Below are 26,672 nucleotides of genomic sequence, written 5' to 3'. Positions count from 1 at the left end.
GATGTTGGCCACTTTCCCCTGGTAGCTTATGTAATGCCTAAAAGCTCTAGATGGGCTAATTATCTGGGGACTGGCTCTCCTCCAGATTCCAACCTGGTCTCTCCATGGTCCATTCCAACATTGTTTGTCCAACACCCTTAAAATTTAACTTGAACATTTTCAGTTTTTTAAAATCATTTAACATATATATATATATATATATATATATATATATATATATATATATCAGAAATTCTCTGGGAAGATCATTCCAATGCCAGTATGAGTGAAAGTAGAAGAGTTTATTTCCCTGGGGGTCAAAGAGCTTGAAATAGCTCTCCAAAGAAGCTCTGATCTTGAGCTGAGATTTTATTTCCATGCTATAATTTATAGCTGAGGGGAGGGGTAAGTGAACAAACATGATGTGGCAATTTGCATATCAATCATTTCTGTAGTCAGGCCACCCTAATAATAAACTCTATTTTACTTTGTTTTGGCCTAAACTGTCTTTCCTTCTTATTATCCCTCTGGGCCCTTTCTGGACAGCTCACTTTTGGGGATTTTTCCATCTGCTGACAAAGTTTAGCTCCTCAGCAATTAACTCTCACAGTAATTCAGTGTCAGTTCAACTTTAAATTTCTTTTCTATCACATTACCTCCTCTTTATCATCATAACATCTTGTGATTTTGTATTTAATGGCTGGTACTACTGGCATATCATCTGCATTATAATTATTTTCATCCTATATTGGATGAACCTGGACAGAGCATTTAGAATATAGGGTTTTAATATAAGCCCAAGCATAATTATTATGAGATGCCCCATTATAAGGAGCTAGCCAGTATCCCCATGTAGTCCACATAGGGGGCAGGTCCAAGGTCTGGGTATATCAGCTGAAAGGCCTCTGGAGTCTTCAGTATGCAGGACCTTGATGGCCAAGCATGTGTCAGTTGAGAATACTGACACTGCTACCATTAAATCTTGTATTTAATTTTCAGCAACAGGAACTGGTTCATAATTATGATCCTCGAAATTATGGATGACAACATAAAAGAATTATTATAACAAAATGAAGCCAAAGAAAGAGAGCCATGAAGGCCCTCTCTATACAATATTTGTCAGCAGGAGTAACTGTGACTAAGCTTATTGTGAAGAGGAGAGCAAAGGACATTAGCACATTCCTGCTATTAGAGGGAGGGGATTATAACACATCCCTCAAAAAGAAAAGGATATTCCTGTGGAAGGAAAAGGATATAATACAAGACAATAGTAAAGAACTATACCTATTCAGGGGTGAAATTTGGAGTTCAAATTTATCTATGGATCCCACAAGGTTATCAAATGAGGTAACTGGTCCAGCAAATGGAAAGAGTTAGGATCCTTACCATGTGTCTGATTGTCTCTGACTTATAGAATAGGGCACATATTGCTATAAAAAGCAAATAACTTTTTAAGCAAACACCAGTAGGACTGGTGGGACATTATGTCTCTTTTTTGTTGGCATCTCATGTTGAATTCCTCAGACTTCTGTCATCCATGAACAAGTTAAATTTCAGGATTGTGACTGTAGCAAGATCACAGTCTTTTGGGCAGGGGCAGTGTCCTCCAGAGCGTGACTTTGAGGTGGACTTCTGGGTCCCTAGTGACCATTTAGCTGTTACAATCATCTGAGGACACTGTCTTCTTGACTCTGGTGTAAAGAGTTTACATCTCTTAGCTGATGGTTGTGGGCCCAATTTCCCAAGGGTATGTGGGTCCCCTTGTATTACAAATTTTAAGGAAGCACCATCAATGGCAGGAGTATCTAGCTTAACTCTATAAATCTAAGCAGAGATACTGTCAAATAACCAGCACAACTGACACCAGCAGCACAAATCTCATATCTCAAAATTATTTTTATATCCTAGGGCTAGGCTCCAGATTTTCCCCAAATATACTATAGGGGTGGGCTCAGAGATCTGTCCTTAATGATATACCTCCTTTTAATAAGACATATTAAGGAGATATTGAACAAATACAAATTAATAACTATCAGGAAAACATAAACAGAGGGGACAATTTTTGGTTCTTTGATTTAAAGGCAAACAGTGGCTGACTAATCAGGGCCAAGCAGAAGGCATGAGCTTATAGTTTAGTACTGGAAGCCAGTATCAGGCAGGGTAGTCTATTTGTCTGAATCTTGGTTTATATTGTAATATCTTATAGTTATATTCTCTTACTGGGTGTTGAAGACCATATAGGCAGCAAAATTAACTATGTATTATATTTTAGAGGTCATTCATGGCTCTGTAGGAGAGACTTTAGGGACCTCAGGACTGCCATCTGATAGGATAAGTCAAAGCTGTGCTGACCAAGTGGCCCTCTCTCTTTTGGGAAGCCTGAAGGATGTCCTCTGATGTTATTTTCTTGTTGCAGAAACATTGATTTGGAATCCATCTCTGTGTCCTCCCTGATCAAGAAGACAGGCAACTTACCAGAGTTAGCAAGTGTCCCATTGTCTCCTGTGACCTTCTGACCTGGGAGCAGGAACCAAAATATTGGTTATTCTTTTAACTCCAGTGTTTCTGATTGACTTTGGCTTCTACATATGTTTATTAGTCACTCAGAGACTATACACATTGGATTAGCAAAAAAGATTTAGTTAAAGAGGTGCAGAACATATCTGGATAGCAAAGCAGATCCAGTCAGTGAATGACACAATAGTTTAAAATCATTCTCCTTAGCATTTAAGTTAAGTTGTCAGGTAAAAATATGAGCTACATCTGGAACAAAGAAAACAAATACATTTTATCTTTTAAGTATCTGTTAGTTATAAGTATAGGCAGAACATGTTAGCAGCACTGGAAAAAATATTTCTTTTTTGTAAATTTTTTTGTCTATTTTTACTTATTTGTTTCAGAGCAACAGAGAAAGAGAGAGAGAGAGAGGGAGAAAGAGGCAGAGAGAGAGAGAGAGACAGAGGCAGAGAGAATGGGTTTGCCAGGGCCTAAAGCCACTGCAAACAAACTCCAGATGCATGTACCCCCTGTGCATCTGGCTAACGTGGGTCCTGATGAATTAAGCCTTGAACTGGGGTCCTTAGCCTTCATAGGCAAGCCCTTAACTGCTAAGCTATTTCTCCAGCCACAATATTTCTTTCAGATATTTTATCTATTTACTTTCCACAGAAAGAGGGAGAGAGAGAAAGGGAAAGAGAATGGGCATGCCAGGGCCTCCAGCCACTGCAAATGAACTCCAGATGCATGTACCACATTGTGCATCTGACTAATGTGGGTCTTTGGGAACTGAATCTGGGTTGGTTGGCTTTGCAGGAAAATGGCCTAACCACTAAGAAATCCCTCCAGCCCTGGAAACAATATTTTATCCACTACTTTAACTCAATTGATTTGATCTAAAACTGTAAGTCAGGAAAAGACAAGGAAATATAAAAACTTGTCATCTGTGTTTGAAAACAACTTTCACTAGTCTGTATACTGATGTAGGTACCAATTATGTCCCCCCACCCCAAGAAAAACAACTGGAAACAGAACAGTAGAGTTTAAGACCATTTTTCTAGAGCAGGGAACATGTCTTAAGTATCAATATACCTATCAGCAATGAATTTACAATATCAGGAATGAGACAATTACTTAAAGTAGAACCTTGACTGAGACTGATTATACATAATTAAGAATAAAGCCAAACCTGGTCATTGTTGAGTTAAATCAGTCTGATTTTAATATACATTAGAGACATTATGATAGACATAAAGAAATTTCTTGACTTCCGGTTAAGATGGCAGCATAGAAACCACGTCAAAGCAGCCTAGAGGAGAAAAAGCCAAAAAAAAAAAAAAAAAACAAACAAAAAAAATACACTCTTTTACTAAAAACTGAGGTGTATAAGAAATTTAAACAGCAGCACAGAAGTAGGAGAGATGCAGAGCACATAGAGCCCACATAAGCAGGCAGAAGCGGCTCCAGCAGAGGCAGCACCAGGTCCATGGGGCCACAGTCACCAGACTCAGCTTGAGCTGTAGGAAAAGACAGGTGAGGAGATTTTCTACTCACACCAGACCTCTTTCCAAACTCAAGAAATGTGGAGAACCAAAGTGACCAATGGAAGAACAGATCATGGGTAGAGGATCATGTGGGGACCAGCGAGAGAACTGCAGCCACCATCGACAGCCTCCTCTCCCCCACTGCCAGTGCAAGCACCAGCAAGCACCAGAGATCAGCAGAAGGAAGATCCCAGCACCCAGCACTGGCAACCACAGCAGAAATCTAATGACCCAGCCAGCCTACTTGAATCCACAGTGCACCAAAAAGGGATCCAAACAAGAGCACAACATAACTGAGACCAAAATCATCCCAAAAGGTAACTGGGATTACACCAGGTCAGTACCTGCCAAATAAACTTGGTATATAGGCCTGAACCGGAAGTGCTAATTGTACCTTCCATGTAAGGATAAACTATACATTGAATTTCATGGATGGTCAGATTTGCCATTCTTAAATAAGCTATATTTTGGGCTTGTTATTTGTTGCTTCTTCATTTATACAGCCTTTGTTTCCTCTTCTGTTATGCATTAGGGAAGGGTCTCACTTGGTCACAAGCTGACTTGGAACCCTCAACAGATCAGAAATCTTAACATCCTTGCTGTCAGGATTAAGGGTGTGGGTGGGGCACCATACACCCTAAGGGATACATAGAGGATCTGGTTGTCATAATACCTACTCTTGCATAAATACTCAGTCCTGTTTTTCATTGAAAATGTACATGGTTTATTAAATTTTAGAATCTGCCTGTATTTTGTTCCAAAGAAACTACTTGAACACTCTCATAGCAGGCAAAAACAACACCTAGGGTCAGTTTTGTAGATACTCTGAGAATCTTCAGAGCTACACATAGCACCTTAAGTCCTACTCTGAAGATATATAACATCAGATTGATTGATTGATACATCTAATAATGCTGCAATGAGCTAGAGAATCCAAGCCTTAAATTAATCCAAGATGCAAAAATATAGACATTATAACACAAGAAGCACCAAAAAATCAAGATAATATAAATCAACCAAAAAGTATTAATGCATCAGAAATGACCTCCAGTGAAAATGAGTTAGAGAAAATGCCTGAGAAAGATTTCAAAAGAATGATTATAAATATGCTCAAAAAAGTCAAAGAAGAAATCAATGGAATCAAAGAGGAAATAAAAGGATTCAAAGAAGATACAGGACACAACTGTAATGAAATAAAGAGGTCAATTCAAGTCATAAATATGGAGATAGAAATAATAAAGAAAACTCAGTCAGAATTACTGGCAAAGAAGAACACAGATAATGAAATTAAAGACTCTGTAGAAAATCTCACCAGTAGAATGGATGAAGGAGAGGACAGAATATCCAAACTAGAAGACAAGGTGGCAGATCTAATACAGTCCAAGAAAGAGAAAGACAAAAAGATAGGAAAGTATGAATGGGAATTTCAAGATATTTGGGGCACTATTAAAAGATTAAACATAAGGACTGGAGAAATGGCTTAGCGGTTAAGCCCTTGCCTGTGAAGCCTAAGGACCCTGGTTTGAGGCTCAATTCCCCAGTACCCACGTTAGCCAGATGCACAAGGGGGTGCATGCGTCTGGAGTTCGTTTGCAGTGGCTAGATGCCCTGGCAAACCCATTCCCTCTCTATATCTCCACCTGCCTCTTTCTCTCTCTGTCTGTCACTCTCAAATAAATAAATAAGTAAAATAAACAAAAAAATTAAAAAAAAATTAAACATAAGAACTCAGGGTATAGTAGATGGAGAAAAATTTCACTCCAAAGGCATAGTAGATGTCTTCAACAAAATCATAGAAGAAAACTTCCCCAAAATTGGAAAACAGGTGCCAATGTAGATACAGGAATCCTTTGGAACACTAACCAGAAAACCTGGAAAGAACCTCTCCTCGCCATATTATAATCAAACTGCCAAACATACAAACGAAAGAAAAAATATTGAAGGCAGTTAGAGAGAAAAATCAAGTTACCTACAAGGGCAAGCCCATCAGGATCACAGCAGATGACTCAACACAAACTTTAAAAGCCAGAAGGGCTTTGAGTGATGTACTCTTAAATTCTGAAAGATAACAACTGTCAACCAAGGTTACTTTATCCTATAAAGCTGTCCATTCAAATAAATAAGGACAATCCATGACAAAAGCAAGGTAAAGGAGTATTTGAAGACAAAACCAGCTCTACAGAAAATACTTGATAGAATCCTCCATGATGAAGAGAAGGAAAAGCACACATATAAGCAACTTGGAAAAAACAAGCATTACTCAAATACTAGTTAACACAAGAGAGCAAAGGTAAAACCAGAAGACCTACCAAAAAAATGCAAAAATATATAAACACCTTTCACAATATCTCAATATCAATGGCCTCAATGCCCCAACCAAAAGACATAGGGTTTGCAGACTGGGTTAAAAAGCAGGATCCTTCAATTTGTTGCCTCCAAGAAAGTGACCTTTCTACAAAGGATCTTAGGGTGAAAGGTTGGAAATGGTGTTTCAAGCAAATGGGCCTAGAAAAGAAGCAAAGGTTGCTATCCTAATATCTGACAAGGTAGACTTCAGTCCAACATTAGTTAAAGAAAGATAAGGAAGCTCACTTTATATTAATTAAAGGGGCATTCTAACAGGAGGACATTACAAACCTAAACATATATGAACCTAACATGGGGGCTCCCAACTTCATCAAACAAACACTGTTAGAACTAAGGTCACAGATAATACCAAATACATTGGTAGTGGGTGACTTCAACACCCCACCATCATCAATTGACAGGTCATCCTAGGAAAAAATAAACAGAGAGGCAGCTGGACTAAATGAGGTCATAGAAGGAATGGACCTAACAGATATATACAGGACATTTCATCCAAATGCTACAGAATATATATTCTTTTCAGCAGCACATGGAACATTCTCTAAAACAGACCATATATAAGAAAAGCAAATCTTAACCAATACAAGAAAGTTGAAATAATTCCTTGCATTCTATCTGACCACAATGGAATCAAACTACAAATCAATACCAAGAAAAGCTATAGAGCATACACAAAATCATGGAAACTAAACAATACACTACTCAATAATGAATGGGTCAACGAAGAAATGAAGAAGGAAATCAAAAAATTCATAGAGTCAAATGATAATGAAAACACAACACACCAAAATCACTGAGACACAATGAAGGCAGTCGTAAGAGGTAAATTTATAGCCTTAAGTGCCTATATTAAGAAATTAGAAAAGTCACAAGTAAATGGCCTAATGTTTCACCTTAAAGCCTTAGAAAAAGAAGAACAAGGCAAACCAAAATCAGTAGATGGGATGAAATAATAAAGATTAGGGCAGAAATTAATGAAATAGAAACAACAACAACAACAAAAACAATCCAAAGAATCAATGAAACAAAGAGTTGGTTCTTGGAAAGGATAAATAAGATTGATAAACATTTAGCAAATCTAACCAAAAGAAAGAGAGAAGAGACACAAATTAATAAAATTGGAGATGAAAAAGGCAACATCATAACAGATAACAGAGAAATTCAAAAAATCATAGGGACATACTATAAAAACATATACTCAACTAAGTATGAAAATCTGAAAGAAATGGATGATTTCCTTGATTTATATGACTTACCTAAATTAAATCAAGATGAGATTAATCACTTAAATAGACCTATAACAACTATGGAGATCCAAGCAGTTATCAAAAATCTCACAACTAGCTGGGCGTGGTGGTGCACTCCTTTAATCCCAGCACTCGGGAGGCAGAGGTAGGAGGATCACCATGAGTTCGAGGGCACCCTGAGACTTCATAGTGAATTCCAGGTCAGCCTGGGCTAGAGTGAGAACTTACCTTGAAAAACAAAAACAAAAACAAAAACAAAAAAAAAAAAAATCTCACAACTAAAGAGAGTCCAGGCCCAGATGGATTCACTGGTGAATTTTACCAGACCTTCAGGGAAGAAGTAGCACCATTGCTTCTTAAGCTTTTCCATAAAATAGAAAAATAAGGAATCCTACCAAATTCCTTCTACAAAGCCAGTATCACCCTGACACCAAAGCCTGGCAAAGATAGAACAAAAAAAGAAAATTACAGACCAATCTCCCTCATGAACATACACACAAAAATTCTCAACAAAATACTGGCAAACACAATACAAGAATATATTGGAAAGATATATTCACCCCGACCAGTAGACTTTATCCCAGAGAAGCAGGAATGGTTCAACATATGCAAACTGATAAATGTAATACATTATATAAATGGACTAAAGGACAAAAATCACATGATCATTTCATTTGATGCATAGAAAGCATTGGACAAAATCCAATATCCCCTCATGATAAAAGTCCTACAGAGTCTGGGAATAGAAGGAACACATCTCAATATAATAAAGGCTATTTATAACAAACCTACAGCCAACATATTTCTAAATGTGGAAAAACTGGAAGCTTTTCTACTAAAATCAGGAACAAGATAAAGGTGTCCGCTGTCCCCATTTATATTTAACATAGTACTGGAAGTCTTAGACACAGCAATAAGGCAAGTGATGTACATAAAAGGGATACAAGTTGGAAAGGAAGAGAACAAGTTATCATTATTTGCAGATGACATGATTCTATACATAAAGGACCCTAAAGACTCTATCAGCAAACTGTTAGAACTGATAAACACCTACAGCCATGTAGCAGGATACAAAATAAACACATAAATCAGTAGCCTTCATATATGCTAACAACAAACACACAGATGATGAAATCAGAGAATCACTCCATTCGCAATTGCATCAAAGAAAATAAAGCACCTTGGAATAAACCTAACCAAGGAAGTAAAAGATCTCTACAATGAAAACATTAAAACACTCAAGACAGAAATTGCAGAAGACATTAGGAAATGGAAAAATATCCCTTGTTTCTGGATTGGAAGAATAAATATTGTGAAAATGGCAAACTTACCAAAAGCAATCTACACATTTAATGCAATCTCCATCAAAATTCCAAAGGCATTCTTCATGGAAATAAAAAAAAAAATATCCAAAAATTCATTTGGAATCACAAAAAATCTCACATATCTAAAACAATACTGAGCAACAAAAATAAGGCTGGTGGTATCACCATACCTGATTTTAACCTATACTACAGAGCCATAATAACAAAAACAGTGTGGTATTGACACAAAAGCAGATATGTAGATCAATGGAACAGAATAGAGGAGGCAGATGTAAGTCCAGGTAGCTATAGCCGTCTGATATTCGATAAAAATGCCAAAAATACTCATTGGAGAGAAGAAAGCCTCTTCAGCAAATGGTGTTGGGAAAACTGGATATGTATCTGTATAAGGATGAAAACGGATCCTCTCTCTCCATGCACAAGAATTAAGTCCAAATGGATTAAAGACCTTAACATCAGACCTGAAACTCTGAAACTGCTAGAGGAAAAGAGAAACCCTTCAACATATTGGTCTTGGCAAAGACTTTCTGAATACAACTCCAATTGCTCAGGCAATAAAACCACAGATTAACTGATGGGACCTCATGAAATTAAAAAGATTTTATACAGCAAAGGACACTGTGAATAAAGCAAAGAGGAAACCCACAGAATGGGAAAAAATCTTTGCCAGCTATCCCTCTGATAGAAGATTCATATCTAGGATATACAAAGAACTCAAAAAATTAATAAAAAATCAAACAAGGCAATTAAAAAATGGGCTATGGAAGTATATGAGAGTTCTCAAAGAAGAAATACAGATGGAATATAAGCATCTAAAAAAATGTTTTACATCCTTATTCATCAGGGCAATGCAGATTAAAACTAATTTGAGATTCCATATCACTCCTGTCAGATTGGCTACCATCATGAAACCAAATGAACATAATTGCTGGTGAGGATGTGGAAAAAGAGGAACCCTTCTACACTGTTAGTGGGAATGAAATCTGGTCCAGCCACTGTGGAAATTAGTGTGGAGGTTCCTAAGACAGCTAAAACTTGATCTATCATATGACCCAGCTATAGCACTCCTAGGGATATATCCCAAGGATTCATCTCGTTACCTTAGAAATACTTGCTCAACCATGTTTATTACTGCTCAATTCACAATAGCTGGGAAATGTAACCAGCCTAGATGCCCCTCTACTGATTAATGGATAATGAAGATATGGCACATTTATACAATGGAGTTCTAGTCAGCAGTAAAGAAAAATGAAGTTATGAAATTTGCAGGAAAATGGATGGATCTGGAAAGGATTATACTAAGTGAGGTAACCCAGGCCCAGAAAGCCAAGCATTGCATGTTCTCCCTCATATGTGGATCCTAGCTACAGATCATTGGGCTTCTATGTGAGTAGGAAGAAAACTCAGTATCAAAGGCCAGTAAACAAAAAAGAGATATAAAGGGAAGAGAAAGGAAAGAAGGAGAGTATATAATAGGGTGGTATTATATATATGTAAGTAAAAGAATAGATTAATGGGGTTGAAAAGGCCCAAAGTGAGGTTAGGGGAAGAGATGAAGGAAAGGAAAGGTGGAAGAGGGTTTAATCAAAACATAAGAGGATATAAATAAACCATATGGAGTCCTACTTTTTTGGACAATGGAACACTCAGGAGCCATGGATTGTTGCTAGAAAAATTTCAGTTCCAGGTATGGGATACCTTCCAGTGAGTTGCTGGCTAGGGAGGTCCCTGATGTCCCCAAAATACTATAGGCCATTGCTGAGGCCCCTGGTTTTCCACCTGGAATAGATGGTAAGACCCTATTGCTGAGGAATTCACATACTTGGGCTGCAAGGCCAATGAGAAATCCTGCTGGAACTAAGCTGATAAACTCCTCCATGTAGGCCAGCTGACAGAAAGCTGGAAGAAGCCATTTTGCATGCAGTTCAATGGGGGAAAGAGAAATCACCAGTGAAGATATTCAGTATTGGACACTGCAAGCCTTATATTTGGCCATCCAGGCCAAATGAGCCAACGGGTGCAATAGTGGCATGTCTGTCATGGTGGAAACCAACTGCCCCCTAATTGGACTGGAGGCCTGCTCCATGGGAGGGAATATATCCCTGATACTGAAAACTTAAAACAGGGGTAGTCATGAGTAACGTCTGCTGCTGTCTGGCTAAATGTGTATACTATGCTTATCAAACTGACCAGTAAGCGCGTCTCTTAATGTTCATACCCTTATATTAATGCTACTCTCACTTTTGGTAGAGAATCATGTCTTTTCATTTGGCAGTGACCTTGGAATGACTCAGAAGGCATCATGGTGCTGGAAAGAAGTGACTGGAGGGCTGGAGAGATGGCTTAGCAGTTAAGCGCTTGCCTGTGAAGCCTAAGGAGCCCGGTTCGAGGCTCGGTTCCCCAGGTCCCACGTTAGCCAGATGCACAAGGGGGCGCACGTGTCTGGAGTTCGTTTGCAGAGGCTGGAAGCCCTGGCGCGCCCATTCTCTCTCTCCCCCTCTATCTGTCTTTCTCTCTGTGTCTGTTGCTCTCAAATAAATAAATAAATAAATAAATAAATAAAAAAGAAGTGACTGGAGTGCTCAGTACTGCAATATGTCTATCACACCTTCCAAGGCTCAGAGTCTAATGCAGAAGAGGTGGTGGAAAGAATGTAAGAGCCAAATGAAGGACAGGACTCCTTACAACATGCTTCCCCCAGACATAAAAACGCCTGGATATCCATGACCTCACAGTGCCTGACACTACCTACACAAGACCATCATAAGAGGAGGAAAAGATCATGACATCAAAATAAAAGAGAGACTGATTGGGGGAAAAAAAGAAATTTCTTAACCAAGTACCTTTAACTGTTGAACCATTTTTCAGTTTAACACAAAGCAATATTTGCAACTGAAAATACATAAAGCTTAGATAAACTATTAACATTATTTATATACAGCAGATTTTCCTAGGACATGAGAAGCTTCCTAAGTTTTCCTAAGAACAGAGTCACAATGACTAAATCACCTTTCATAAGACTTAGCCAATAATCTAAGTGATAATCAACCAGTAAACGTGCAAGAACAAGACAGAAACCATCTTAAAGTTACAGTGTTTTTTTTTAATATATAATAAATTATAAGAGAATTGTACAGCAAAAGGGTGACAAATACAGAAACATTGCTAACTTGGTTCAGCACTTTAAAGTTAGCCTTTACAACTTTTAACTATTATTATGACCAAATTAACATCAGTGTAAGTTTCAGCAGTGACTAAGAACACAGAGACCACCCTGAGGCAAAGACGGAAGTTTTTATTTGGGAAAAATATGAGCTGCCAAAACTGATTCTCAAGAGTGGAGCAGTGGACTTGGGATCACAGACAGTGGACTATATAGAACTCTTCACTTGGGAGAAGGTGAGGGAGGGGGAAGGAACTCCTTTGATCTTTATAATAGCCATAGGGTGTGAGACCAGAAGTGACCAGGTGGGAGATAAGGGACAGGAAAACCTAGACCTAGAGCATTGTTATCCAAGGAAGGAATAATGGCTGGGTGGTTCCTTGAGGAATGTGGATGACCCTCCCCCTGGTATCTGTCACCCTCCAGCTCTCCTCAGTGACTCCATTTTGTCCTGATGTAACAATCAGTAAATTAAAGGTTTAAATTTACAACCTGACTACAATAACATCCTGTAACTAGCTAGGGGCTATCCTTTGTTAGTTTGATATATGCTCTAGGTAATAGTCATCCTAATCTCAAGCAGTCTGTAATCTGATTAAGCACTTTAAGATTTAGTTTATCAACTTTATCTTTAAACCTTCTATTTAAGTTTACTCATACCTTCATCTACATACTTTTACATTATAATCTGTGTAACTATTCTGTAACAATCTTTTTTCTTTTATCAAACATTTAACATTCAACATTTAAAGGTTCTTCCTCAATTTATCCTTTTACCTAGTTTATCTCATTAAAATTACCAGCAAAACTTTTAGTGTTTTTTATTACAAGACCTTTTTTTATTTTTATTTTTATTTTTTTTATTTGAGAGCGACAGACACAGAGAGAAAGACAGATAGAGGGAGAGAGAGAGAATGGGCGCGCCATGGCTTCCAGCCTCTGCAAACAAACTCCAGACGCGTGCGCCCCCTTGTGCATCTGGCTAACGTGGGACCTGGGGAACTGAGCCTCGAACCAGGGTCCTTAGGCTTCACAGGCAAGCGCTTAACCGCTAAGCCATCTCTCCAGCCCACAAGACCTTTTTTTTTTATTGTCCTCAAAAGGCTCTTTGAAATAAACTTTTATAAAAGAGTAGACCAGACTTGACAACTTACATTATTTACTCAATGTATGCGTGTGTGTGTGTGTGTTTGTGTGTGTGTGTGTGTGTGTGTGTGTGTGTGTATACACACGCATACACTGAGTATATATTTGTTGATTTTTGGAACCTTTTTTATAAGCTTTCTGAAACACATGTTTTAAAAATTTGAAAGCAGATTAGAACATTATTTTAGAAATTTCCTGACAAACTCAGTATTGAGTATTTCTCAAACTAAACACAAACCTTGGGGATGTTTGTCTGTTAACAGTTCCATAGAAGCAAAGAGAGATAAAATAAACTTAAACCATTACAAATTTCTTATAATAAATTCCTGTCTGTCTGCAGCAATTTGGGCCTCACTCATCATCATGTCCGGACCAGGACTTTGAGATTCCCTGTGTCTGCAGATGTCCCAGGCTTTGCAAGGTAGGGAAGCCAAGAAGGCAGAGCCATCAGGGATTTCCCTGGGTGCAGCATAAACCCAGAGAGGTTTGTGCCTTGTCTCCCAGTCCAACAATAATAGAAACTTGTGTGTTGGCTTCCCCTCTTATTCTAGGGTTGCCTGGCCAACATGCAGCTTCAGCCCTGCAGGGGAAGCAGTAAGTGACACATTGTAAAAGCAGGTGCCTGCTCATGTGCAGTCCCCCATCTGTCCTTGCCTTCAAGTGCTGCCCCAGCCACAGCATGTGGGAGCAAGATAGATGAGTTTCCCCAGGTTTCTAGCATCTGTCTGGATTAATTAGCATTAGCCATTCCTGATTGACCTTTTGCCCCAGGGGAACACAGCAGGACAGGATAACCCTTCTTTGTAAGTGTGGAGGTGCTCTCCCTTCTCTTCTAGTAGATAGGTGGTTGAGTTTAGGGCTTCTGTGACTTTGATTCACATGGGTTCAGCTCAGAGGCTTTTGTAAAACCTTGCTGTGAGACCTTTATCTTGGTTTGTCTTTTTCCATCATTTAACTTCTTCCTCAATGTCAGGCCCTGGAGTGGTGGATTTTCCCCTGTAGCCCAAGACAGCATTATCCTATTTACTCCCTTTTCTGTGGCCTCGGGATCAGGCACTTTTAAGTTTTGCCAGCCAGTACCTCACCATTGGAGAGTGTGTTACCAGGAAGCTGTGTATGTGTGTATGTGGGTGGGGGGTGGATCGCTGGCATTGAAGCTTCTGGTCTGACATTAGCTGAGCTGTCTACCCCCTCCCGCACCCAGGGAGAGTTTTGGATTTTTCTCAGGGCTTTAGGGCAGTTCCCCGATCTTGTCATTTTATAACTTTTTTTTGTTTTTGTTTTTTGTTTTTCAAGGTAGGGTCTCACACTAGTCCAGGATGACTTGGAATTCACTCTGTCGTCTCAGGGTGGCCTTGAACTCACAGCGATCCTCCTACCTCTGCCTCACGAGTGCTGGGATTAAAGGCATGCACCACCATGCCTGGCATTTTATAACTTTTAAGAGTAGGAGAATCTTGCATTTTTCCCTTTCTATAATCTTACTTTCAGTGTTTCTTCTGGGGGCCATTCAACATTAAAAGCTGGCCTTCCTAATTTACAGAGGCCTTTAATTTTCCTGGTGTCGTCTTAGTATTACAATCTCCTGTATATTTTCTTTCTTTTTTTAAATTTTTTGTTTATTTTTATTTATTTATTTGAGAGTGACAGAGAGAGAAAGAGGCAGAGAGAGAGAGAGAGAGAGAGAGAGAGAAAGAGAGAGGAGAGTGGGTGCGCCAGGGCTTCTAGCCACTGCAATTGAACTCCAGACACGTGCGCCCGCTTGTGCATCTGGCTAATGTGGGTCATGGGGAATCGAGCCTTGAACCAGGATCCTTAGGCTTCATAGGCAAGTGCTTAACTGCTAAGCCATCTCTCCAGCCCTCCTGTATATTTTCAACTATGAGTTTTGATCATACAGTCTAGGACAGTGGGCTTGGTGGAGGACTTCCTTCACAATGAATTTCCCACTGGGTTGGTGTTGTAGAACAGACACAAAGACAAAGCCTTCCTGAACATGCACTGCTTGGGACTGAAATTACTCTGCAAGCCTTAAGGCTGTGAGTCACATATATGTTTGCATACACACATTCATACCAAGTGCACTTTTTGATCAGACTCTGGATGGCCATCTCCCCCTCTTTCATTCATTCATTTATTCAGAGTTCAAAAAATTTTTATCTAATCCCACTCATAACGTTGATGTAGCTAGTTACTGAGACCAGAATATCATCAGTCGTGACCAGAACAACTTAGGTCTTCTTGACAGAAAGAAGACCATCATCACAGAACTGGATCAAAGCTTGGGATTCCATGTGGAATCAATCTGTGCCAGCTACTCAGACCTTGAAATCACTTTGAGTATAATTCAGACATGACTAGTCACAACCCCAATTTTAAATTCGGATTTCCAATTTCCCTGAGGAGTACCTGGTCTGGACACAGGGCTCAGTCTTATCTCCTTCCAATCAGTAACTCCAGTCCAGGGTTTTACAGTGTCCTTGGGCCACCTGAAAAAGGACCCCCATAATCATGTCAAGGGCATGCACTTCCAAGTTCCAGGGACCTTTGGCAGGCTGGGAGGCCCAGGAGCAGCAGCCCTTCCTGACCAGCGAGGGTCATGGCAAAGGAAAATCTTGCTGGGCCCTCCAGAGAAATTGCAGAAATTCTCTCCAAAGATCACTTAAATGCTAGTATGAGTGAAAGTTGAACTTATTTACCCAGGTACCAAAGAGCTTGAGATAGCTCTCCAAAGAATCTGAGATTTTATTTTCATTTTATACTTTTCATAGCCAAGGGGACTGTGGTGGTTTGATTCAGGGGTCCCCCATAAATTTAGTGTCCTGAATGCTAGCTCCCCAGCTGATGGATATTTGGGAATTAATGCCTCCTGGAGGGAGTGTATTGTTGGGCAAGCACTTAACCGCTAAGCCATCTCTCCAGCCCTCAAGTACCTCTTAAGAGGCTTGTACTTTTCTAATGTACCAGCCTGTGAGACCCTTCCACTTTCTACCTTGTAATGCATCCTTATTTACTCTAAGGCGTTTCTCATCCCTCTCCTACTGAACTCCTTCTTTCCAACTAGTCCCTCGTACTTTGATGTCTTTTTTTCTCGCTCACCTCTGTCATCAATGATGGAATGTTGAAGGGCTCAATATTGTGCAGGTAACAATAGTCTCTGTGAGGTCCTAAATGTAACGGTCACTTCATGTCTGGAAGATACTTTTTCAAAGTACTCTTCCCCATCCTCTGGCTCTTTTGTTCTTTCTGCCCTCTATGCCACAATGTTCTGAGCCTGGTGGGAGGGTGATATAGATGTATTAGCACTGAACACTTAACAGTCACTTATTTTCAGCACTTTGATGAGTTTTGAGTTTCCCTAGTAGTTATCACCAACTGTAAAAAGAAGCTTCTCTGACCAAAGGTGAGAGCAGCACTAATTCATGGTCATGAACATAAATATGTCAGAGGCAATTTGATGGGTACAACATATCCATTTAGCCAAACAATAGTAGTTTTCCTCCTAAGGCCTATTACCTTCTCAGTCATGGGCTTTTGACTAGGTTTTCAAGCCCAGGAATGAATTCCTTCCCATGGAGTGGACCTCAAATCCAACCAGAGACCAGTTTGTTACCTACCAATAGTCATGCCACTGGGCATTACTGGCTGTGTAGCTTGTAAAATCCACTGCTAGGTAGGATTGTTGATGACTCCACCCTACCATAAAAAGCCTGCCTAGAACTTTCTAGTACTTTGAAAGCCAGCCAACAAGATAGAGGTTTCTAGCTCAGTTCTAGCTTGATTTCTCAGTGTCTTGCAATCAAAGCATGTGGTGTCTTCAACATTAGGGTCTTACTATCTAGTTCTGGATTTTAACCAAGAGCCTTGGCAATAGCCTGTATTGTTATTTTGAGGGCCTCAGGGACTTCCCTGACTAAGAACACACTGGGAAGTAGCTTACTCCTAGAACTGAGATCTTCCTTTAACATCCTATGGCTTTGGGGGAAGGGGGCTGAAACAAAGTCACTTTTAATGTGCTCTTTTAGCCTGCCCTACTTACATAGTCTGCTTTCTGGAAAGCTTTGCAAGTGTTATGCTAATTAAACTCCACCTTGAGATTCTCAAAATCTAATTGCACAGCATTGCCAGTTTCTTCTCCTCCTCCACACAAGTGATAGAACCCCTTCTGTTGAAGTAATTTCCTGGAATAACTAAGAGACTTCTTCATTTACCATTTCAGAGCACCTGGTGCCAATTGATGTAATTCTACAGAGTTTCAAACTGGGGTTCAGGATAAACCTGCAGAGCAGTGCATCTGCCAGCAAGCTTGCACTGGCTATTTAGGGAGCTCCCTGGCAAGGCTGAGTGCAGGACAGGAAGACAGAGCAGGGTAACAGTGAGGCCCTGTTTTGGGCAGGAACTACACTGGAATTCAGGGTGTTGGAAGCAAGGACAAGGCAGGATGAGGGGCTAACCCTTCAGAGGGTGCTGGCAGCAGATAGAGGGCACAGCTAACACGAAGGGGAGGAACCTGCCTAGGCAAAAGATATCTTATTCTCTTCACACACAGGCTGACAAGGCCACATGGTGCCAGTCTTATAGGTCATAAAGGTGCTTACACAGTTTGGGTCTGTATTTATTTCCTTCTTCCCTTGAACATTGCAATCTAGTAGCAATGAAGCAATGTTTGTGTATGTGTGCATTTTAGCTGTTATTTTAGAAGGCCCAAATGTTCCTGCCATACTCATATTATAAAACAAGGAATTTTGGCTTTGGAGAGGAGCCAAGGACATGATTAAGGTGTGATGGACGTACTTTTTGGGACTACACTTAAGTTATTTCAGGATCTCTGTTGTCACATGATCTGCATTTTACAACTAGGTCTAATTCTTAATCTTGATTCTGCACAGAGCTTTATATCCTCATAACACTCATTTCCCAGAAGCTGGTTCTTCTAGAAGTGGACTCCAGTCAAGGATTCAAATATAAGAAGTTTATTAAGGGAAGGATTTGGAGGCACCAGGTGGCTAGTGAGGAGGAGGATGGGGAAAGGAAGTGACTGTCTTTGAAGTCCCAGTCATGGCTTAGATCTCAGGAGAGAGCATTTTAGAGTATAAACTGAGGCAAGGAAGCTGGGATTGGACTCCTAACCCATCCAATCAGTGGTGACCTTGGCCAAGGTGAGTAGGGGATGGCACGGGAAGTGGGATGGCCATATCCCTATAGGCTGACTGGCTCCAGGACCATATGATAGGTGCTAGCCTGTAATGGCAAAGCACTCGGCTATGGGCTATCCCAGAACCCAAGGGCCTCAGAGGGAAGATAAACAGCACTTCACCTCCAGCACTGCCTGCTTTCACCACCACCTCCATTTAAGAGTCTTTCATGAATGTCTGCTGCAAGACAAAATGAATAATCTCTTTTGAAAGTCCTGGGGTTGGCTCTTTGTCACCCCCAGAGCTGCCTCCTTCCTCCAGAGGGTAGAAGTGGATATCCTTGGAATGCCTCTGCAAGACTGAGCAACCGTCCCTGTTGAAGATCACCCGGGCCATCTGGAAACTGCGGAGGGCATACTTGTGGGTCTCTTGGCCACTCAGTTCAATGATTTTCTGAGACAGACAGTGGCATACAGGTACAGAGAGCTGATCTCCAGAGCCTGGTAGAGGATGGCTGAATACTTCATAGAATCGATCCAGGGATTTCCGGAGCCCATCATCTTCTTCCTTTGTCTCCAACTGGTCTTTTAAAGAAGGGTCAAGCCATGAGTTCTTAGAATCACAGCAGTCTTCTTGTTGCGTATTTAGGTTTTTGCTATCTGCAAGACAAAACACATTCCAATGTTCAAACACACATTAAAAACTATGTCAGGAAGCAAGCCAAGAATACATGATGTTTCTTTGCAGTTCAACACACTTACTGCTTCTGGGGAACTGACTATGTAGAACCAGCTGATTTCTGATGGAGTATTGAAGTCCCCAACTATGATGGTATTGTTGTCAAGTAGGTTTTGTTTTATGAATTGTGGTGCACCTGTGTTTGGTGCATAAGATTGATGATTATGATATGCTCTTGTTGGAAACTAGCAGTGAGCTTCAGCAGGAGTTCCTGGTACAAACACAGTAGGGACCCTGGTTTGACATTACAGTTCACACACTTCCTTTGTGGACTCCATACAATAATCCCATAGACTATTTCTAAAATTAAAGTTCCATCTTTCTGTTTTTTAAACAGGGAGTAAAAATTATTTAACTACAAATAGGAAACCATATGTTCTAATGTTATAAATTTGAGATAGATTTTCAAAGTCTTGGTGTCACAAATACAGGTGTTAATATTAATTGGGACACTGAGAACTAAAGGCAAATATTAATCCTTCAGAATGTCTTGATATTCTCTGACTTACTTTCCCCTTCCTTCCTTCCTCCCTTCCTTTCTTTTTTCAGGCAGGGTCTCACCCTAGCCCAGGATGGTTTTGAACTCCCAGCGATCCTCTGCCTCAGATGCTCAAATGCTAGGATTAAAGGTGTGTATTAACACACTGGCTTTCTACTCTGATAACTCAGAGAGTTATCTTAGTTTTTGAAACACAGGCTTTTTTTTTTTTTTTTTTTTGCTATCAATGTGTCCAAGGACAAAATTATAAAAATAATCTGAGTTATTTAATTTGTAGAATTTCTTATACAGCTACCAATTTTATTCTTGAATTTTTTTTAACTATATTGTTTGGTTTTTCAAGATAGGGTCTCACTCTAGCCCAGGCTGACCTGCAATTCATTATGTATTCTCAGGGTGGCCTTGAACTCATGGCAATCCTCCTATTTCTGCCTCCCAAGTGCTGGGATTAAGGGTGTGAGCCACCATGCCCAGCTATTCTTAAAATTTTATGCTTTAAATTGATGTTTTCCTTTTTTGATCACTTGATATATGCTTTTATAAATCACCTGCTTTGCCAATTCCCAGACCATATTAGGGGCTTAAGTAATAGTTATAATAACAATATTTGTCCTTGTTAATGATAAAGGAAGATGCAGGATACAGGGGGTGAAGGTCTGGAAAGGATGTAGGGTTTCTGCTTAGACTATCATTTTACTATTAGATATGTCACTGTGGCTGCAATGTACCCTTTCTGGGTCCTACCTTTCTCATCTCTAAAGTAAGAATCTTACTAAACAACCTTTTTCTAGAATGTTGGTGGTAATATAAGAATCAGAGAAGCAGTTAATCTAAAAAGAATGTGACAGATGTTCTGAGTTCATGTGTAGACCCCACATGAACATTCATCAATTCAACAAACACTTATAAAAAGCTGACTGCCTAGAGACCTTGGGATGACTCAGAAGGCATTGTGGTACTGGAGAGAAGTGACAGGAGTGCTCAGTACTGCAATATCTCTATCACACCTTCCAAGGCTCCGAGTCTGTTGCAGAAGAGGTGGCAGAAAGAATGTCAGAGCCAAAGGAAGGGGACCATCCTTACAACATGCTCCCCCCAGACACAGAATGGCCTGCATATCCATGACCTACAGTCCCTGACACTACCTACACAAGACCATCATAATATGAGAAAAAGATCATGATATCAAAATAAAAAAGAGACTGATTGAGAGGACAATATGATGGTGAATGGAAATTTCAAAGGGGAAAGTGGGGGTAGGGAGGGCATTACCATGGGATATTGTTTACAATCATGGAAGTTGTTAATAAAAATAACTTAATTAATTTAAAAAAAGAAGCTGACTGCTTAAATAGGAAACTCATTACAAGTTGTTATAAGATGTAATGAAGGACAGCAAAGACCATATCCTTCACCTCGGATACTTGGAATCTAACTAGGAAGAACAGACATACTTCTAGACATTGAACAACTGAAAAGCAATCATGGGCTTTATAATCATGGCATTAGCTGGGAAATGGCAGACTCAATGGATAAACACAGTACAAGGGAAGGATCAGCACACAGCAGAACTAGTGAGGGAGTCTCTTGGGGATGCTACTTGAAATCTTATTCTGAAAGGACCAAAGATCAGAGACTAAAGAAACATGAAAAGCAGATTCATGAACAAAGGCTAAGTTATAAGGAGAAATTCAACCACTGCAAGCTGGCTCAAGTTATTCTTCTCTGTCCAATAGTCATGTGTTCAGCACTGTGAGACAAAGACAGGAGACACCTTCTTTCCTGATGATTTACCGGCATAGGACATAGTCCCATCTTTTTAGGAAGGATAGGGAGGAGGAGGGTAGCAAAGGGGGAAGGATGAAGTAAAGGGGGGAGGGAGGAAGGAAGGGGAAGGGAGGGAAGTAAAGGAAGGGAACTTCCCTTCTCCCTGCCAGGTCCAGAGCTTCTGCTCAATTCTCCATTGAGTTCCCCCAATGTCCTCATTGCTGGAGAGACACTTCTAGGTGGATAGAAGAGAAGGTTGGCAGATGATGGACTCCTGGCCCTAATGCCAGAAAAACAATGGGATAGGATGTTCCATCTTATATTTTCCGGAAATGCCAAGTTCATAAAAACCAAGGTAAGGTGGAGCAAGTGCTCTAGACTACAGAAGGCTAATGAACACATGACAACCATGTGCAACAGGTAACTTAGAACTGGACTGTTCTTTTTTTTTTTTTTTTTTTTGCATGTGTGTAGTATGTGTAGTGTGATGTGTGTGTAGTGTATGCATGCATGGATGAAGATACACTCCTCTACTGTGTGCATATGGTGGCCAGAGGTGAATTCCCTCCCTCCACTGCTCATCTGCATGTAATGAGTCTCTCACTATTCAGAAGCTGAATGTTTTTTTTCTTTTTGTTGTTGTTGCTTTTGTTTGTTTGATTGTTTTATGAGCTTCAGTAATTCTCTGGCCTCACTCCCATGAATGGGGTTATAGATATGTATAGCCACACTCAGCTGTTAAGTGAGTTCTTGGGAACTAAACTCAGGTGGTCTCAGGTAAACTCATGCTTGTATAAGCAGATGTCTTACCCCCTGACCCATCTCCCCAGACTCAGAACTAATCCTTTTAACTATAAAGGCCATTACTGAAACAAGCAGCATTGTGAGTGAGGCTTGTGGGTCAGATGGTAGTAATGTATCACTGCCAATTTCATAATTCTAATATATTATTTTCATTTTCTTATGTACGAGAATATCTCACTGAGTTCATCATGTAAGAGTATTTGTGGGATAATTAGGAAAGAGGGGCATCAGATTGGCAGTTTACTCTCAAATAATGAAAAAAGTTCTGTTTTTACCATATTTGCAAGTTTTCTGTGAGCTTGAGAATGTTATAAAAATTTAAAACAAAACCACTAGAGGAATAATTGTTAAAATTGTCTACTTACAAGTAGCCCAATAAGATTTAGCTCGGAACCTGGCAAATTGCACATGCCCTATAAATTGTATTGCTATTAAAGAACCAAAAAGAAGGGCTGGGGCCTTGGGGCAATGGTTTAGTGGTTATGGTGCTTAACTTGCAAAGCTTCTGGACCAGGGTTCAAACACTCCCCCCAAACTACATGAAGCTGGACACAGAAAGTGGTATAAACATCTGGCATTCATTTGCAGGACCAAGAGACCCTGGTGACCACCTCCCCCACAAATAAATTAAATAAGAATTTTTTTAAAAGAGGGACTGGTTTAGTGGTTGAATGTGCTTGCATGCAAAACCTGCTGGCCCCAGTTCAATGCCAAGTCACCCATGTAGACTGGATGAAAAAAAAAAGTGGTGCAAAAAAAAAAAGTGGTGCAAGCATCTGTTGTTCATTTGTAACAACAAGAGGCCCTGGTGAGCCCATACCCCACCCCAACACACACACACGTGCAAATAAGTAAATAAAAATTAAAGCAAGGCCAGGCATGGTGATACACACTTTTAATCCCAGCACTTGGGAGGCAAAGGAAGTAAGATCACCATGAGCTAGAGGCCACCCTGAGACTACATAGTGAATTCCAGGCCAGCCTAGGCTAGAGCAAGACCCTGCCTCAAAAAAACAAAAAGACCTCAGAAGCCATAGATTGTTACTAGAAAATTTTCAGTGCCATGGATCGGATACCTTCCAGTGAGTTGTTGGCCAGGGAGATAACTGATACCCCCAAAACATTACAAGCCATTGCTGAGGCCCTTGGTTTCCCACCAGGAGTACATGGTAAGACCCTATTGCTGAAGACTCCACACACTTGGGCTTCACAGAAATCCTGCTGGTGCTGAGCTGAAAACCTCCTCCATGTAGACAATTGACAGAAAACTAGAAAAAGCCACATTGCATGCAGCTCAATGGGAGGGAGAGAAATCACCAGTGAAGATACTCAACGGTGGACACTGCAAGATCATGACATCAAAATAAAAGAGAGACTTATTGAAGGAGTGGTGGATATGATGGAGAGTGGAGTTTCAAAGGGGAAAGTAGGGGAAGGGAGGGAATTACCATGGGATATTTTTACAATTATGGAAGTTGTCAATAAAAATAAAAATTAAGGAAAAAAAAACAGCTGGTTGTGGTGGCGCATGCCTTTAATACCAGCACTTGGGAGGCACAGGTAGGAGGATCACTGTGTGTTCGAGGCCACCTTGAGTCTACATAGTGAATTCCAAGTCAGCATAGGCTAGAGTGAGACCCTACCTGAAAAAAATAAAAGAAACCAAAATTTAAAAAAAAAAAAAATCAAAAGTGAGGAGATAGAAGCCCATAATGGCAGGATGAGGTGTTTCTTGCCACTTCTTCCTCACAGATGATCTGGCCAGACAGTGGAAAGGCAGAAAGATAGAGATAGAGAACCATTAATGGAAAAGATGAAAGTGTAGGGTGATCCCAGCAGCAACACTGGGGTGGTTTGGGAATTCCTCAATTTCCCACCTACAGCAGCCTGTACAGGACACTCCATGTAACAAGGTATGCCACTGCAAGTCATTGGTCAATATACATGGACACATAGGATTCATGTTGTCATGTGAGTTACAGTGTTAGGTTTCATTTCATTCTAACTTCTTAGCTTTGGTGTCTACAGGAAAGCTTGATAGCTAGCCTGTCTCTTGTACTTTTCATGCAAATGTCAAGCAGACTGCAAGTCATCTCCAAACAAATAGGCCTTCCCCTTGCCAAAGAACAATGCCATATGGCCTGAGCCGTCAGCACTTCAGTCCATTTCAGCCTTTTATTTTCTTTCAAATGGGTTTTATGGATGTGAGGGCAATCTGGCTGCAAAATCTGTCACCAGGGTTGATATGGCTGAGCTTGCAAGCTAGGCAGGAGTCCCCTTCCTCCCTCACTACTCCATGTACATCCCTCCTGAACCTGCACACTTGGTTGAAGAGGCCAACCTTCCCTGAATAGAGGACGACCAGTCTTTAGTCAAGGGTAGAAGAACAGCTGTGCTCCCCTGCTAGAACCTCCAAATAAGCCCTCAAATGTGCTTTATTAAAATACAAAGTCTCCTTTACACCTGTTGTGACCTTTGTGACATTGTCACTGCTTCTTTGCCAGTCTAACTGAAGGACTCAGGAAACAGATGGATGCCATGACAGGCTTCAGAGTCCTCAGCAGGTCTACGTTTCTGTTTCCTGGCAAGATCTAGGTTTTTTATCTTCTGGAAAGGTGGGTTTAACAGTTACTGGAAACTGATTACACCATACATTCCTATAGTCATAGATAAGTTCAAGTTCAATTCCCCTACACCCAGCCTGCCAACTTTGCCCACCAAAATCCTAAGCCAATGAGAAGAGTACAAGTGCAGTTACTGTTTAAATCAACCAATCACATACCCATCTCCTTCTTCTATGTTCAAAGCCCTATAAAAACCCTGCCCTCTCAGGGCTCTTGTACAGATCCACTGCATTGGTGAAGTCAAGAGACTGAGCTTAAGCCCGAAATAAAGCTCCTTGCCCTTGCATATGTGTTTGGTTCTCCTTGGTGTTCACTGGGGATACTGAGAAATAGGCATAACATTTGGGTGCTTGTCTGGGATCTCCTCAGAGACTGCTGAGGACCACCAACACGTGAAGCTCAGGTCGCCGGCTGGTAAGTGTGCTCTGTTGTTCTTCTGTGTTTTGTCTTTCCTGAAAACCTGTCCTTCACTCTGCTGTTCATTAGAAAATTGTGATTGGGCAGATGCGCCCCTGGAGGCCACTCTTCGGAAGGTGGGTCCTGGGTGCCTCAGGCCCATCAGGAGGGGATTTCATCCCCCCCCCCCCCCCCGTTTGTAGAGACAATGCGGTTCGCTACCGTGGAACGGCGAGATGCCATGATATCATTTGGTTTTGTAGTAGCTGGCCACTTTGTTCAGATGGGTCCTGGGTGCCCCAGGCCCATTTGGAGGGGATTTCATCCCCCTATCTGTAGAGACAATAGGAGAGGCTGTTGTCTCAGTTTTGTAGTAATTGGCCACTCTGTCTGGACGGTGGGTCCTTGGTGTCTCAGGCCTGCCTGGAGGGGATTTCATTCCCCTATCTATAAAGACAACGTGAGAGGCTGTTGTCTCAGTTTGTAGTTGCTGGCCAGCTGAATATTTTTTGCTGTCTCTTTTTTTTTCTTTTCTTTGTTGGAATTACTATTTGTGTGCTTTTGGTTGCCTCTCCTTCCTTTTCTTTGTTGGAATTACTATTTGTGTGCATGGACAGAAGGGACAGACACAGACTACTCCACTTTCTTTACTGATGGACCACTTTCAGGACGTTAAAATTAGGGCCCCTCAGAGTCACAGCATTCCCCCTCTGGGTTATGGGGCCCCCAGACCAAGATGGTAAGCAACTTTGGATGATTGTCAACAATTGCTACAGGGGCTCTTTACTACAGAGGAAAGAGAGAAGCCAGACTGAAGCCTGGAAATTGGTTCCAGGCACTGATGGGAATCCCACCAATAATCAGACTATCACTGATATGTTCTTCCCTTTGACTAGAGCAGACTGGGATCTCAACACGGCAGCAGGTAAGGAGAGAGCTGCTCAACTTTCTCCTGGGAGGGAGTGTCTTTCTCTCTTCACATGCTCACCCATCCCTGGTTGCCTGGATGCCTTTGAGGTGAACTGCAGCCAGGCCCCGAGCAAAAATCCAAAACCCACAGCTGGTGCCTGAACAGGGACCTTATGAGATGGACAGGGTGGATGAGTGCTCTCCCAGAGAGACTGGGAGACATCATCCCATGCAGCCTTGCCTCCATGTATTGAGGGCTGGCAGGTTTCTCTTTCTCCTCCTTTATTTTCAGTTCGTGCCATCATGTGGGACCAGACATGACAAACTGGCAACTGATGTCTCTTGGCCGAGGCCACTCTTTGGTATTGACTGAAGGCCAGCTGTCCTCTGCCTGGACCCCAACAGAATGTTGGGTGTTGGCAAAAACCCTCTATCTATTTCTCTCTCTCTCTCTCTCTCTCTCTCTCTCTCTCTCTCTCTCTCTCTCTCACACACACACACACACACACGCACACCAAAAAAAAAAAAAAAAA

At 40.9% G+C, this 26,672-nt stretch overlaps 1 protein-coding gene across 4 annotated transcripts in view; it reads right to left on the bottom strand.

The window, feature by feature from the left end:
• Positions 1 to 2,467: 2,467 nt before the first annotated feature.
• Shld1 (shieldin complex subunit 1) overlaps positions 2,468 to 26,672 on the bottom strand; it is a 167,557-nt gene continuing 143,352 nt past the window's right edge. For 2 of the 4 annotated variants that reach the window (XM_045156871.1, XM_045156872.1), the window contains exon 3: positions 18,225 to 19,061. In XM_045156871.1, the coding sequence (XP_045012806.1) occupies positions 18,619 to 19,061 (443 nt within the window). In that variant the 3' untranslated portion in view covers positions 18,225 to 18,618. Of the gene's footprint in view, positions 2,497 to 15,029; positions 16,542 to 18,224; positions 19,062 to 26,672 lie in introns of those variants that run through there. The other 2 variants (XM_045156873.1, XM_004661499.2) reach the window with 2 other exon arrangements.

The sequence above is a fragment of the Jaculus jaculus genome, chromosome 8 (genome assembly GCF_020740685.1).
Source record: "Jaculus jaculus isolate mJacJac1 chromosome 8, mJacJac1.mat.Y.cur, whole genome shotgun sequence".
Lineage (NCBI taxonomy): Eukaryota > Metazoa > Chordata > Mammalia > Rodentia > Dipodidae > Jaculus > Jaculus jaculus.
This window is presented reverse-complemented; position numbering and strand designations above follow the sequence as displayed.